The following is an 11,986-nucleotide window of genomic DNA, read 5'->3' on the forward strand; positions in this document are numbered from 1 at the left end:
AAATGTTCTTTTTTTTACTTGTGAAGGAGGAATGAGAGGAGACATCCAGTCAGACAAGAACAACGACAACAGACAAAAGTAATCAAATTACAATTAGGAGAGTCAGAGTAACAATATCAGAAAGATCAATTCTAAATATTGATGAAGAATGTTTGGACTTTTTCACAGCAGTCGGGTGTTGCCATGGTTACTAATGTGTGACTTTATTATAAAAGCCAAAAATACTGAAGGACAGACTCAAAAACAGAATAAAAAAAACATTACAGATGTTCAAAGAGAAAATGATTTATTTATTATAGTAAAACTTATTCAAAAACTGAATGTTTGTATTGATCTGTATTGATTTACCTTTGATCAACAGATTGTTTTTAAAACATGTTTAAATAATGTTTAGAGTCTCAGTTAAAACAGTTTGTTGTTCAGTGTGATGAGTTTATTTAACCTCTTTATCTTTATAAAATAATACATACATTATTATTATTATTATTATTATTATTATTATTATTATTATTATTATTAATAATAATAATAATATTATTATTATTATTATTATTACATGTATCACTTAATAATAAGACAACCCTTACAAATGACAAATCAGTGCTATAATGATTTTTAATGTCAGGACAGTCTTAATGTGAAGTGAGACCTAATTACAAAAATCAAATAATAGTTCTAATAATTAGATAATGATTAAAATAATTAAGTCGTCATTGTAATAAAGAATAAAAACATTTTTGACGTGAGAATCAAAATAAAAACATTTTCACTCGTGCTTTTATTTTGAAGTGTGCAGGATAAGCATGCTCTTATTGTGAAGTGTGTAGCGGAGGCAAAGAAGAAGAAGAAGAAGACGCGGGTCGTGTGGTGACGTCTCAGCGGGTCCAGGCTCACCTGAGGAACAGAACCAGAACCAGGTAAGACGGAGCCGGTCCAGGAGCCGGTCCTGAGCCGCTCCGGGTCCGGGTTTGCAGAGACTGGAAGGCTAACAGGGCAACAGTTAGCTTCATGCTAACGAAACCGTGATAACTGGACTCGGTCCTGGTCCGTTCCCTGCCGGCTCTGGACCGGGTCTCTGTGGTTCAGTTGTTGCTCCGGATCAAACCAGAACTAACCGAGCCGGTTTGAACCGGATCAGCGGACTTTTGTCCGTGTTTAGACCCGCACCCGGAGTGACCTACTTTCAGTCCGCAGACCGCAGAGACCAGGTACCACACAAGTACCCGGATAAGACCCGGGTCTGTGTTCGGTCCGGATCCGCCCCGTGACCTGCAGACTTCGATCCGGACTGATCAGATACTGATCGATACATTTGAAAAAAAAAAAGAGAGAGAGAGAAAGAAACAATAAAGCCTCACAGGAAGTCTGAGAGATTTTCAAATTAAAATAAGTTTGAGCAGAGTGTGATCAATGATCAATGTGCGATGAGGAGTCAGGTGAACAGATCGATTGATCATCAGAACTGACAGTGTAAACAATTATCAGCTGTCAGAACGTCGCTACTGGACTGGTTCTACTTTAGGAACCAGAGCTGCAGGAACCAGTTCTACTGAGTATAAATACTGCAGTATCATCAATGAAAGTACTGGAAGGGACTGATTGATGATTATTAACAATTATTTATGATTATAGATGATTATTGATGACCATAGATGATTTTGATGATTATAGATAATTATAGATGATTATTGATTATCATGACATTAATGTTACTTTATTAATATGTAGCAGCAGGATGTTGAGCTGCTTCTGTCAGGTTTGTTCTGTTCTGTGAGTCTCTGAATGTCTTGATGATTGTTCTCAGTCCAGTTCTTGACTCTTGGAAACGCTGTGAGAACTTTGTTTGTCCTCCTGCTTTGTGATCATCAACGATTCTTTTTCTCACGTCTAAACTGATTTCTTTTGTTTCTCAGCTCAAACTCTTACTGAAGTTTTTTTACTGTAAACATCACGATGTTTCACTCTGCAGTGTTTCACACAAACACTTTATCTGTGTGAAACACAGGTTTGGTTTGTCACCAACTTTGTCATTTTTATTTTTTAATCAGTCTGAGAGGACGACGGTATCAGTGATTGATTATTGATCAGTCTGTCCTCCTCTCCTCCCTCACCTGTTCACTCTGCTGTGAGAAGATCTGAAAGTTTCTGTCAGACAAACACAGACTCTCCTGTTTTACTTACAGACCTCCTTATTTGAGATGAACCGACTGCAACTTTCTTAGCCGATTCTAATTTCTATTTTTTTAAGGGTCTGACCTGCCGATTGTGATTTTCAGTCTTTCTAAGAACTGGAATTAACAGCATTCACAAACATTTTTGTAACTTTTCTTGTAAAAATTAAATTGTATGTTCATAATAAAACACTGACTATTAAATATTCATTAAATACTATTAAAATCTTCTCCAAAGTCCTGCAGGTTACAGCCAGGATTTATTATAGGTTTACATTAAGATCATGAATCAGTTGAATGTGATCTCATGATTTCACGTGATCTCCTGTGGAAGCAGATGTAAACAAACCGGAGACTAACGCGGTGCAACAGTTTGAAGTAAAACTTTGCCGTGAGAAAAACAAACACAGAAGTTAAAGGAGTCTGGATGAGAAAATGTTTGAGGAGACGCATCAACACAGGATGTTTATTCTTCAGTCAGAACAGGAAGTGAGATTTTAACTGTCCCTCTGTGAACAGCAGTCTGCTGCTGGCTAACATTAGCATGAAGAGCTACAGAGTTTACAGCTGATCTGAGACATCGTCAGCTGATCTGTCTCGTTGTAGACTGTCTGTCTTCTCTTATCCTGTTCTTGGAATCTGTCTGTGACATCATCTTCATGCAGACGTGTGTCAGAGTGTGTAGCTGCGATCAGCGCTGTGGTGACATCACGGTCAGTTTGTCTGCTGCGCGCATCACGTGACCATCGTGCAGAACTCATGTGTGACAATGACGAGCACAGAATGTGGCGCTGACCGGCCGTCAGCGGTCACCGGTCAGCGGTCACCGGTCACGGCCGGTCAGCGGTCACCGGTCACCGGTCAGCGGTCACCGGTCACCGGTCACCGGTCACCGGTCAGCGGTCAGCGGTCACCGGTCACGGCCGGTCAGCGGTCACCGGTCACCGGTCACCGGTCAGCGGTCAGCGGTCACCGGTCACGGCCGGTCAGCGGTCACCGGTCACCGGTCACGGCCGGTCAGCGGTCACCGGTCAGCGGTCAGCGGTCACCGGTCACGGCCGGTCACCGGTCACTGGTCAGCGGTCACCGGTCAGCGGTCAGCGGTCAGCGGTCAGCGGTCACCGGTCACCGGTCACGGCCGGTCAGCGGTCACCGGTCACCGGTCACGGCCGGTCAGCGGTCAGCGGTCACCGGTCACGGCCGGTCAGCGGTCACCGGTCACGGCCGGTCAGCAGTCACCGGTCACCGGTCACGGCCGGTCAGCGGTCAGCGGTCAGCGGTCAGCGGTCACCGGTCACGGCCGGTCAGCGGTCACCGGTCACCGGTCACGGCCGTGACCGGTCACCGGTCAGCGGTCACCGGTCACCGGTCACGGCCGGTCACCGGTCACCGGTCAGCGGTCACCGGTCACGGCCGGTCAGCGGTCACCGGTCACCGGTCACGGCCGGTCACCGGTCACCGGTCAGCGGTCACCGGTCACCGGTCACGGCCGGTCAGCGGTCACCGGTCACGGCCGGTCGATCAGTGCATCTCTACTCCTTATACAGTTGTTTCATTTTAGAAGAGCATCTGGTTGGTGATGATGTCATTAACCATCACGTTAGTTTCTGTTGTAATAAACTCCGTCATTAATAAGTTTCCTCCACACGCAGCTTCTCTGCTGAAACAGTTTTAAAAGAGGCCTCGAGGCATTTTATTGATCGAATTTACTACTGAAGTGACCCGAGGAATCATTTCAGTCCGACTCTCACAACAACACAAACACACAACAGCTGCTGCGTCTCTGAGCTAAAATCACTGATTTAATGAATGGAGTTTGGTTGGTTTGTAGAGAGTGAGATTTATATATTGGTGGTTTCCTGTCAGAAAGGCCTTTCTGACAGAAAGGTAAAGAGGTGAAAATATTCTAAATATATTGTACATTTACGCTGATGTTTTATGTGTCTGAAATAAAAAAGAAAGTTATATTAGAGAAAAACATTTAAAAAGTTGCGATGTTTCGAGAAAAAATGTCCAAGAAGTCATCGTGTTTTCAGATGAAAGTCATTAAAAGTCATCTCGTTAACCTGCGTCACGTTTTCTCAACGTCCGTGCGTCCGTGTGTCTGTGTGTCTCACCTGGTGGCAGGTGTCTCTGTCTCTGATCCAGGACCAGTGAAACCTCCTCCTGTCTCTTCTCGGTGGACGTCATCATGGCTCTGATCTCTCTGGAAGACCTTGACGGACTGGACGATGAGCAGCTGGACGATGACATCACCGACAACCCCGAGCCAATGGAGGAAGACGACCAACTGCTGACACACTGGCAGGCGGTCGCCAGCACCCACCAGGTGTCAGTCCCTCCAGGTGAGCAGCCTCTGATTGTCATTATTGATCTGTTGATCATTTCCTTGATTAATTGATTAGTTGTTTGATCCATAAAATGTCAGAAAGTAATGAGAATCGATTAATTGATCCAGTCACCATCTTTTCAAATGAAAACTACATCCAAACAGGTGAAAACAGGTGGACGTACGTCTGTGAGCTCCACCTGTTTTCACATGTTTGGATCTATTTTTTAACTACTGATCAATCTGGCAATATTTTTTTACACTAATCAATTAGTTATTTGGTCCAGAAAATGTTGATCAAAGTTCAAGATGACCTCCTCAAATGTCCACAACTTTTTTCAAGCCTTTCCTGTGTTTTCCGATTGTTTTCACTATTGATCGATCTATTGATCATTTTTTCTGTGTGTGTGTGTGTGTGTGTGTGTGTGTGTGTGTGTTACAGAAATGACCGGACCCATACAGGAAATGACCCGAAACAGCCAGCAGAGGGAGCCCCTCCCCTTCGCTCCGGTGTCATGTCATGAGAAGGTACAGACAGACCACAGACCTGCAGTCTGTATCACTGTGTTCTCAGCTTTTATTTTTTTAACAGGGCCACATCACCATGGTAACCACAATAAATCACCATGGTAACATCTATAGTGCAGGTTAACTTCAGAGGATATATTTATACTGAATGTTTCTGACTCATGTTTGTATCTGCAGCGCTGCAGCAACTTCCTGAAACTGTTTTATTACTGATCAATCTGAATCAGAACTAATTGATTAGTTGTTTGGTCCAATGTCAGAAGAAGAAGATCAAAGTCCAAGATGACATCCACAACTCGATTAATCATTGCAGTTCTAGTGAAAAGCTTTCCGGATTTTCATGCTTCAAATTAAAAGCTTTAGATGACAAAACAACAGGAGACTTTTATTGTGAAGTATGTACAGGAAATGAAACTTCCAGCATTTACAGATGCTCACCTGAAGACGAGCGCTTCATCAGTAAATAAACACCTTAAAGTTGGCGCAAACTCACAGTCGAGTCGAGTCGAGCACCTTATGTTTGCAAAAAGCGTCTCAGCAGTCACTTCCTGTTGGCTGCCCTGCGCTCCGCGGCGCGCTCCGGCGAAGCGTCTGATGGCGCGTCAGCTGCCCTGCGCTCCGCGGCGCGCTCCGGCGAAGTGTCTGGCGGCGCTCTAGCTGCCCTGCGCTCCGCGGCGCGCTCCGGCGAAGCGTCTCACGGCGCGTCAGCTGCCCTGCGCTCCGCGGCGCGCTCCGGCGAAGCGTCTGGCGGCGCGTCAGCTGCCCTGCGCTCCGCGGCGCGCTCCGGCGAAGCGTCTCACGGCGCGTCAGCTGCCCTGCGCTCCGGCAAAGCGTCTGGTGGCGCGTCAGCTGCCCTGCGCTCCGGCGAAGCGTCTCACGGCGCGTCAGCTGCCCTGCGCTCCGCGGCGCGCTCCGCGGCGCGCTCTGTTGCCACTCGTTTATCTTCTGTCATCAGTCAACAACATGTTGGTCACCAAAATATATTTATGACTCCTGTGTTTTGTAGCTTCTGTAACTGTGATGACTGGAAGAATGAGAGGGGTCTCCGCCTGATGGTTCAGGGGGCGGCGTGACTGTAAACATGTTTTGACTCCTCCCCCTGTGTGTCCTCAGATGGGGGAGGTGCAGTATGAGGAGCGTGTGTACCCTGCAGGTCATTGGGCCTGTGTGACCAGAGGGGAGAAGCTCTATGAACAGAGCATCTCAATGGGCTTCATGAAACTGATGCGCTTCATCTGTAAAGAAAACTGTTCAGGTCAGACTCCGCCCACTCAGCACACCTGTCGCGCCCACATACCAACATACCTATGCCACTGTTCAGTATTGATGATGATTGATTATCATGTATTGATGACGTATTGTTGACGTGCAGGTAGATACCTGGGCATGACGGTGCCGGTGGTCAGTACCATCCGCATGATGGAGGACGGAAACACATTTGAGAAAGATGTGGAGACGGCGTTCTTCCTGCCCGCCGAGTTTCAGAGCAGTCCCCCCCAGCCATCCGACCCCGACATCACCATCGTCCACAGAGAACCAATCAGAGTCGTCGCCAGGTAAGGCTGGAAGGGAGGAGGAGCTCCTCGCTCAGTTTGACCTGTTTCAGTACAGACAGTTGATGATTTTAACTCAGCCAGCAGCAGGTTTTTAATGTCTGATGGGACCTGAACACAGCATGACAGGTGTGAACAGGTGTGTCTGTGTCCCTCTGCTCTCTGATTGGCCATCAGGACGTTCTTTGGGACGACCACAGAGGAGACGGTGACGCGTCAGATCGGGTTGCTGTGGGAGATTCTGGGCGTCACAGACGAGCTCAGCAGAGACAACTACATGGTCGCTGTGTACGAGAACCCCGGGGTTCCCCGCCGCCGGAACGAAATCTGGTTCATCAGACGCAATCTGTAGATGCACGCCGTCCCATCATTCCCTGCTCCTCCTCCTCTTCCTCCTAACCCTGACTGGCTGGTTAGTTATCTGCTCAGCGATTAGATCAATCAGAGCAAGTTTCCGTTGGTTAGCAGGTCCTGACACTAAGCCCCACCCACCCCGACTAACTGACAGCTCATTGGTTCACTCTCATATCAACAGGAAATACATCAAAGTGTTGTCAAGCTTCCATCCTGATTGGACCAATCAGACATCTCTGTAGAGCTCAGAGTGATGATGTCAGAGCTGATTAATAAATGTTGATCTGATCGATCAGTTTGATCAGTCCAGCTGCGTTTCTGTTGGTCGTTTCATTTAGCAATTATCAGATCTGATTTATCTGTTGGTTTCCATGGAGATGCGTCCTGTTTACAGACAGAAAGTGGTCAGAATATTAGGAGCCCCTCTGAATATGAACTATCAAGAGCTGCAACTATTGATTATTTTGATTATTGATTAATCTGTTGCTCATTTTCTTGAGTATTTAATCCTGTTAACGCACACAGACGTACTTTACATGTTTGGGCTTTTTTTCAAGAATTTCCTGTAACGATTAATTTAATTACCAATTTAAAATGTCAACAAATGATTAATTGATTATCAGAATAGTTAATTGTTGCAGCTCTCAGGTGTTCCTAATAAATGGACCACACTAGACTCTGAAGTCAAACAGACTCGGTTTGTTTTTAACATCTGATGGTTTTCAGGATGAAATAATGAGCTGAAGGTTTGAAAGCGTCGTCTCTGCAGCTCTTCCTTCTTTTTAACTTTAAATATTTGATGTGAAATCATTTTTAAATAAAAACAGCTTTGTGATTTTTTGGTGCCTGTTGTTTGAATTTAATGCTTTTTATTTTCACTGTAAAACTGTTTTTTTTTAATCATTTTTTCCCCTTTTGTTCCAATGTTTGTGTATAAAATATTAAAATAAAATGTGATTTAAGTGATGAGTCTGTTAATATCGTCTTTAATATATTTAAAAACATGATGCAGTGAACTGAATCTGCAGATGAAGTGATGAAGAAAACTTTGATACGAGTTGAAACAATCAATGAAAACAGTCAAACTTTTCTGATTTTAGCTTCTTAAATGTGAATATTTTCTGTTTTTTTCCTTTAAAGTATTTCTTGTGACGATGATTCCAGAAAAAACACAGGAGTCGTTTTTAGAGTCTTTCCTTCATGTTTGCAAGGAATCTAAAAAAAACGACGGCATTTAAGAGAAATTCAGAGAATTTCAATCAGACTTTTTTCTTTAAAAAGGACTCAACATGATTAATCAATTAATTAATTAATCCTGTCCATTGAAAAATATCTAAGTAATCGTAACAGGAAAGACTCGGGGGTCCAAAGGTGGAGCACATGGACGTAAATCTGCCTGGAACAGGATTGGACAGAAAATTAAAATGATCATTTTGGTGGGATGAGATGTGACCGACAGGAAATCCAACATTTTAATAAAAATCTGCAAACATTAAAAAGAAAAGTCAAATTAAAGGCGTCTGACTGGTTAAAGGAGACGACAACAAACTGACGTGGAACCAAAACAACTTTATTTACAAAAAGTCTGGAGTCGTTTTCACCTCAACAGTCAAATTAAGAAATTCACTCTAAAACTATAAAAAAAAAAATAAAAACAGACAGGAAACAACAGAAGTCAAATGGGGCAGGGCTCCGTGACGTTGTCATGGTTACATCAGATCAGATCGGCCACTGCGGAGAGAGAACACGAACATGTCAGGGAGACAGCAGCCAATCACAGGAGCCCTGCTGATGACTCATCGTTAATTCATTAATCAATGAATAGAAACAGCTGCGTTTCACCAACAAGGATCAATTTATGTTCAAGTTGTCATGTGATCAAAACGGTTTACACAAATTCAACCAATCGCTGTGAATCCTGCACATTTATCGACGCTCTGAGCTCCTCATCTACAAACCAAACAGATTTGATTTAAGGGTTGTTGTTGTTTTTTTGGAGGTTAGAACACTGAGAACACAGTGAGGTTCTGTTCTCTCTGGAACAAACTGCCTTTGATTCTAATGAATTATACAAAAGAAATCATAACTTTCTTTACTAATTTTCTCTTACTGCTGCAATTTCATTGCAAAACACCTAAAAACATCTCAACTTTCATCAAAATTTGCTTGAAATCAGACATTTTAGGAAAACAATCCAAAAAACAGGCAGAGAAATCCTGGAGGGACAGAATTAATCCTGGCTTAACTTTAAACTATGTTGCAACACAATTTCAAATTAGCTTAAAATTAATAAAGATTCATTTTAAACTATTTAGTTTTATTCTAAAGATTAGATTTCATTCTGTTAAACTCTAGTTTAAACTGTGATCCAGTACTAACTTTAAACTGACACTTGAGGTTTAATTTCTAAAATCAGAACGTGAAGAACGTGTTGATGAACAAACTGAACTCGTCTTTCTTTCATCTCATATTTGTTCAGAATGCTCCTTTAATTCCGACCAATCAGAGCTTCAGGAGATCCCTAACAGAACGTTTCGTTAATGAAATCATTTCTAAACAATCGTCTCCATGGTGATTAATCTCAGCTCACATCAGTAACTGAGATCAGTTTTAAACTGTAAAGTTCAATCTGGATTTAAACATTTTAAACCTGATGAACTGATTTCATCTAATCCAAGATTAAACTGAGATTTCAAGTTTGAAAAATGACTTCAGGGATTATTTGAATATTGCAGATTGATTTTCTGTCGATCAGCTGACTGATTAATGGGCTCATACATCAGACCAATGTACGTGTCAAATCAGGCCACGCCCACTTCTGGAAGATAAACAACAACAATCTGACTTCACGTGTTTTTAAATGATCACTTTAACTTGACACTCATCAAACAAACTGATAATCATTCTGTGAGTTCATATCAATCAATCAATAAGCCTCACACTGATTGATCAGACACTGATTATATTGAATTACTGATTAATCAGGTCTCTTTAGTCTTAAAGTGTGTAAATAAAATCTGTGAACAGACTAAATGATTCTCAGTCTGACACTGTTATAACGTTATGGGCTAACGTTAGCTCATAACGTTATGGGCTAACATTATAACGTTATGGGCTAACGTTATAACGTTATGGGCTAACATTATAACGTTACGGGCTAACGTTATGGGCTAACATTATAACGTTATGGGCTAACGTTATGGGCTAACATTATAACGTTATGGGCTAACATTATGGGCTAACATTATAACGTTATGGGCTAACATTATAACGTTATGGGCTTACATAACGTTATGGGCTAACATAACGTTATGGGCTAACATTATGGGCTAACATTAAAACGTTATGGGCTAATGTTAGCTCATAACGTTATGGGCTAACGTTATGGGCTAACATTATAACGTTATGGGCTAACGTTATGGGCTAACGTTAGCTCATAACGTTATGGGCTAACGTTATGGGCTAACATTATGGGCTAACATAACGTTATGGGCTAACGTTATGGGCTAACGTTAGCTCATAACGTTATGGGCTAACGTTAGCTCATAACGTTATGGGCTAACGTTATGGGCTGACATTATGGGCTAACATAACGTTATGGGCTAACGTTATGGGCTAACGTTAGCTCATAACGTTATGGGCTAACGTTAGCTCATAACGTTATGGGCTAACGTTATGGGCTGACATTATGGGCTAACATAACGTTATGGGCTAACGTTATGGGCTAATGTTAGCTCATAACGTTATGGGCTAATGTTAGCTCATAACGTTATGGGCTAACGTTATGGGCTAACATTATGGGCTAACATAACGTTATGGGCTAACGTTATGGGCTAACGTTAGCTCATAACGTTATGGGCTAACGTTATGGGCTAACATTATGGGCTAACATAACGTTATGGGCTAACGTTATGGGCTAACGTTAGCTCATAACGTTATGGGCTAATGTTAGCTCTCCATCGGGAGAAACGTTCTCTGGGGGTTCAGACATTCTCACGGTTCTCTTTTTGGGTTCTTTCCTTTTGTTTTACAACCTGCTGGAGCAGATTTTCCCTCAGAAGGGGGCGTGGCCTCATGGGTCATGATGGTCTGCTGTTGTTCAGATGTTGAGAAAACCGATGCAATGCTAACACATCACCTCATTTATTTATTTATTTCTGATTCGCTGACACTTTGTCTCCTCTGCTCTGATTGGCCGTGACATCAGAAGCAGCAGGCATGTGATTGGTTGGCTCATACCGTTCATGGGCATCTCGTCAATCTGGGTGGAGTAGTACTGCTCGATGTCCCTCAGGATCCTGATGTCGTCATTCTTCACAAAGTTGATGGCCACGCCCTTACGACCATAACGGCCAGACCGGCCAATCCTGGAGGGGGTCAGAGGTCACGTTAGGCCATCACAATGAACAGCATCAAGATTCATCACATCTCAGACAGGACAGACAGACGCCCCCTGCTGCTCAGAAAGAACATCTGTGCCTCTAAACGTTCAGGTCCCGCCCACTGCGACAGACTCCGCCCCTCATTCACATACTGCTCACAAATGAGAAAAACACTTTATATTTTCGCTTCAGTGTTCAGTTCAAATCTGTAAAAGTCTTTTTCTGGTTCCGTTTTAATTTTTTTGTTTCATATAAGAAGTTTTTTTTTAATTTCTGTTAAACTTCTTGTCAGACTTGGTTCAAATTTTCCAAACGACAATCATCAGGCCACCAATCAGTGACTAGAAACATCTTTTCCCCTCCCACCGCCTCCGTAATTCAAAACCGTGCAGAGAGTCGGACTCTGCAGGCTGTTTTTCTCCCTCGTCACTCAGCTCAGATCACTCGTGGTCGGCTGAGTGGGCGTGTCCTGTGGCGCTGGATGCGAGCGCGGTGCAGAGCAGAGGCCGTCGCTCTGCAGATGATGGATTCAGCCCATCGACCAGAGACGATATATTCGTCCAGTCGCCCAACCCTCGTTCCTGTTATTGTTTTATTTTCATTTAAAATAGTTTTAATTTCCTTTTCTGTATCTGAAGAACCGTTCTGTCCAGAACAGGTTCCTCACAC

The 11,986-nt window shown here is 43.3% G+C and overlaps 2 protein-coding genes across 4 annotated transcripts in view; one reads left to right on the forward strand and one right to left on the reverse strand.

Moving 5' to 3' along the window:
- The first annotated feature begins 786 nt into the window (after positions 1 to 786).
- soul4 (heme-binding protein soul4) lies at positions 787 to 7,244 on the forward strand. Of its 3 annotated transcripts, none has more exons than XM_084714497.1 (6): positions 787 to 917; positions 4,320 to 4,516; positions 4,943 to 5,028; positions 6,142 to 6,283; positions 6,401 to 6,584; positions 6,759 to 7,244. In XM_084714497.1, exons 2-6 carry the CDS (start codon positions 4,363 to 4,365, stop codon positions 6,931 to 6,933), a joined length of 741 nt encoding a protein of 246 aa, XP_084570623.1. In that variant the 5' UTR covers positions 787 to 917; positions 4,320 to 4,362; the 3' UTR covers positions 6,934 to 7,244. The 3 variants fall into 3 exon arrangements, with proteins under 3 accessions (XP_084570623.1, XP_084570625.1, XP_084570624.1); XM_084714499.1 differs by having other exon boundaries at positions 802 to 917; positions 4,299 to 4,516; XM_084714498.1 differs by lacking the exon at positions 787 to 917 and having other exon boundaries at positions 4,272 to 4,516.
- Positions 7,245 to 8,489: 1,245 nt separating this feature from the next.
- eif4a3 (eukaryotic translation initiation factor 4A3) overlaps positions 8,490 to 11,986 on the reverse strand; it is a 10,654-nt gene continuing 7,157 nt past the window's right edge. Inside the window, exons 11-12 of the mRNA XM_084714500.1 lie at positions 11,175 to 11,302; positions 8,490 to 8,666 (exon numbers count right to left, since the gene is read on the reverse strand). Coding sequence (XP_084570626.1) covers positions 8,650 to 8,666; positions 11,175 to 11,302 — 145 coding nt within the window. The 3' untranslated portion in view covers positions 8,490 to 8,649. The remainder of the gene's footprint in view (positions 8,667 to 11,174; positions 11,303 to 11,986) is intronic.

This window comes from Lutjanus erythropterus, chromosome 3 (genome assembly GCF_056507025.1).
Source record: "Lutjanus erythropterus isolate fLutEry1 chromosome 3, fLutEry1.hap2, whole genome shotgun sequence".
NCBI classification, from domain to species: Eukaryota; Metazoa; Chordata; class Actinopteri; order Lutjaniformes; family Lutjanidae; genus Lutjanus; species Lutjanus erythropterus.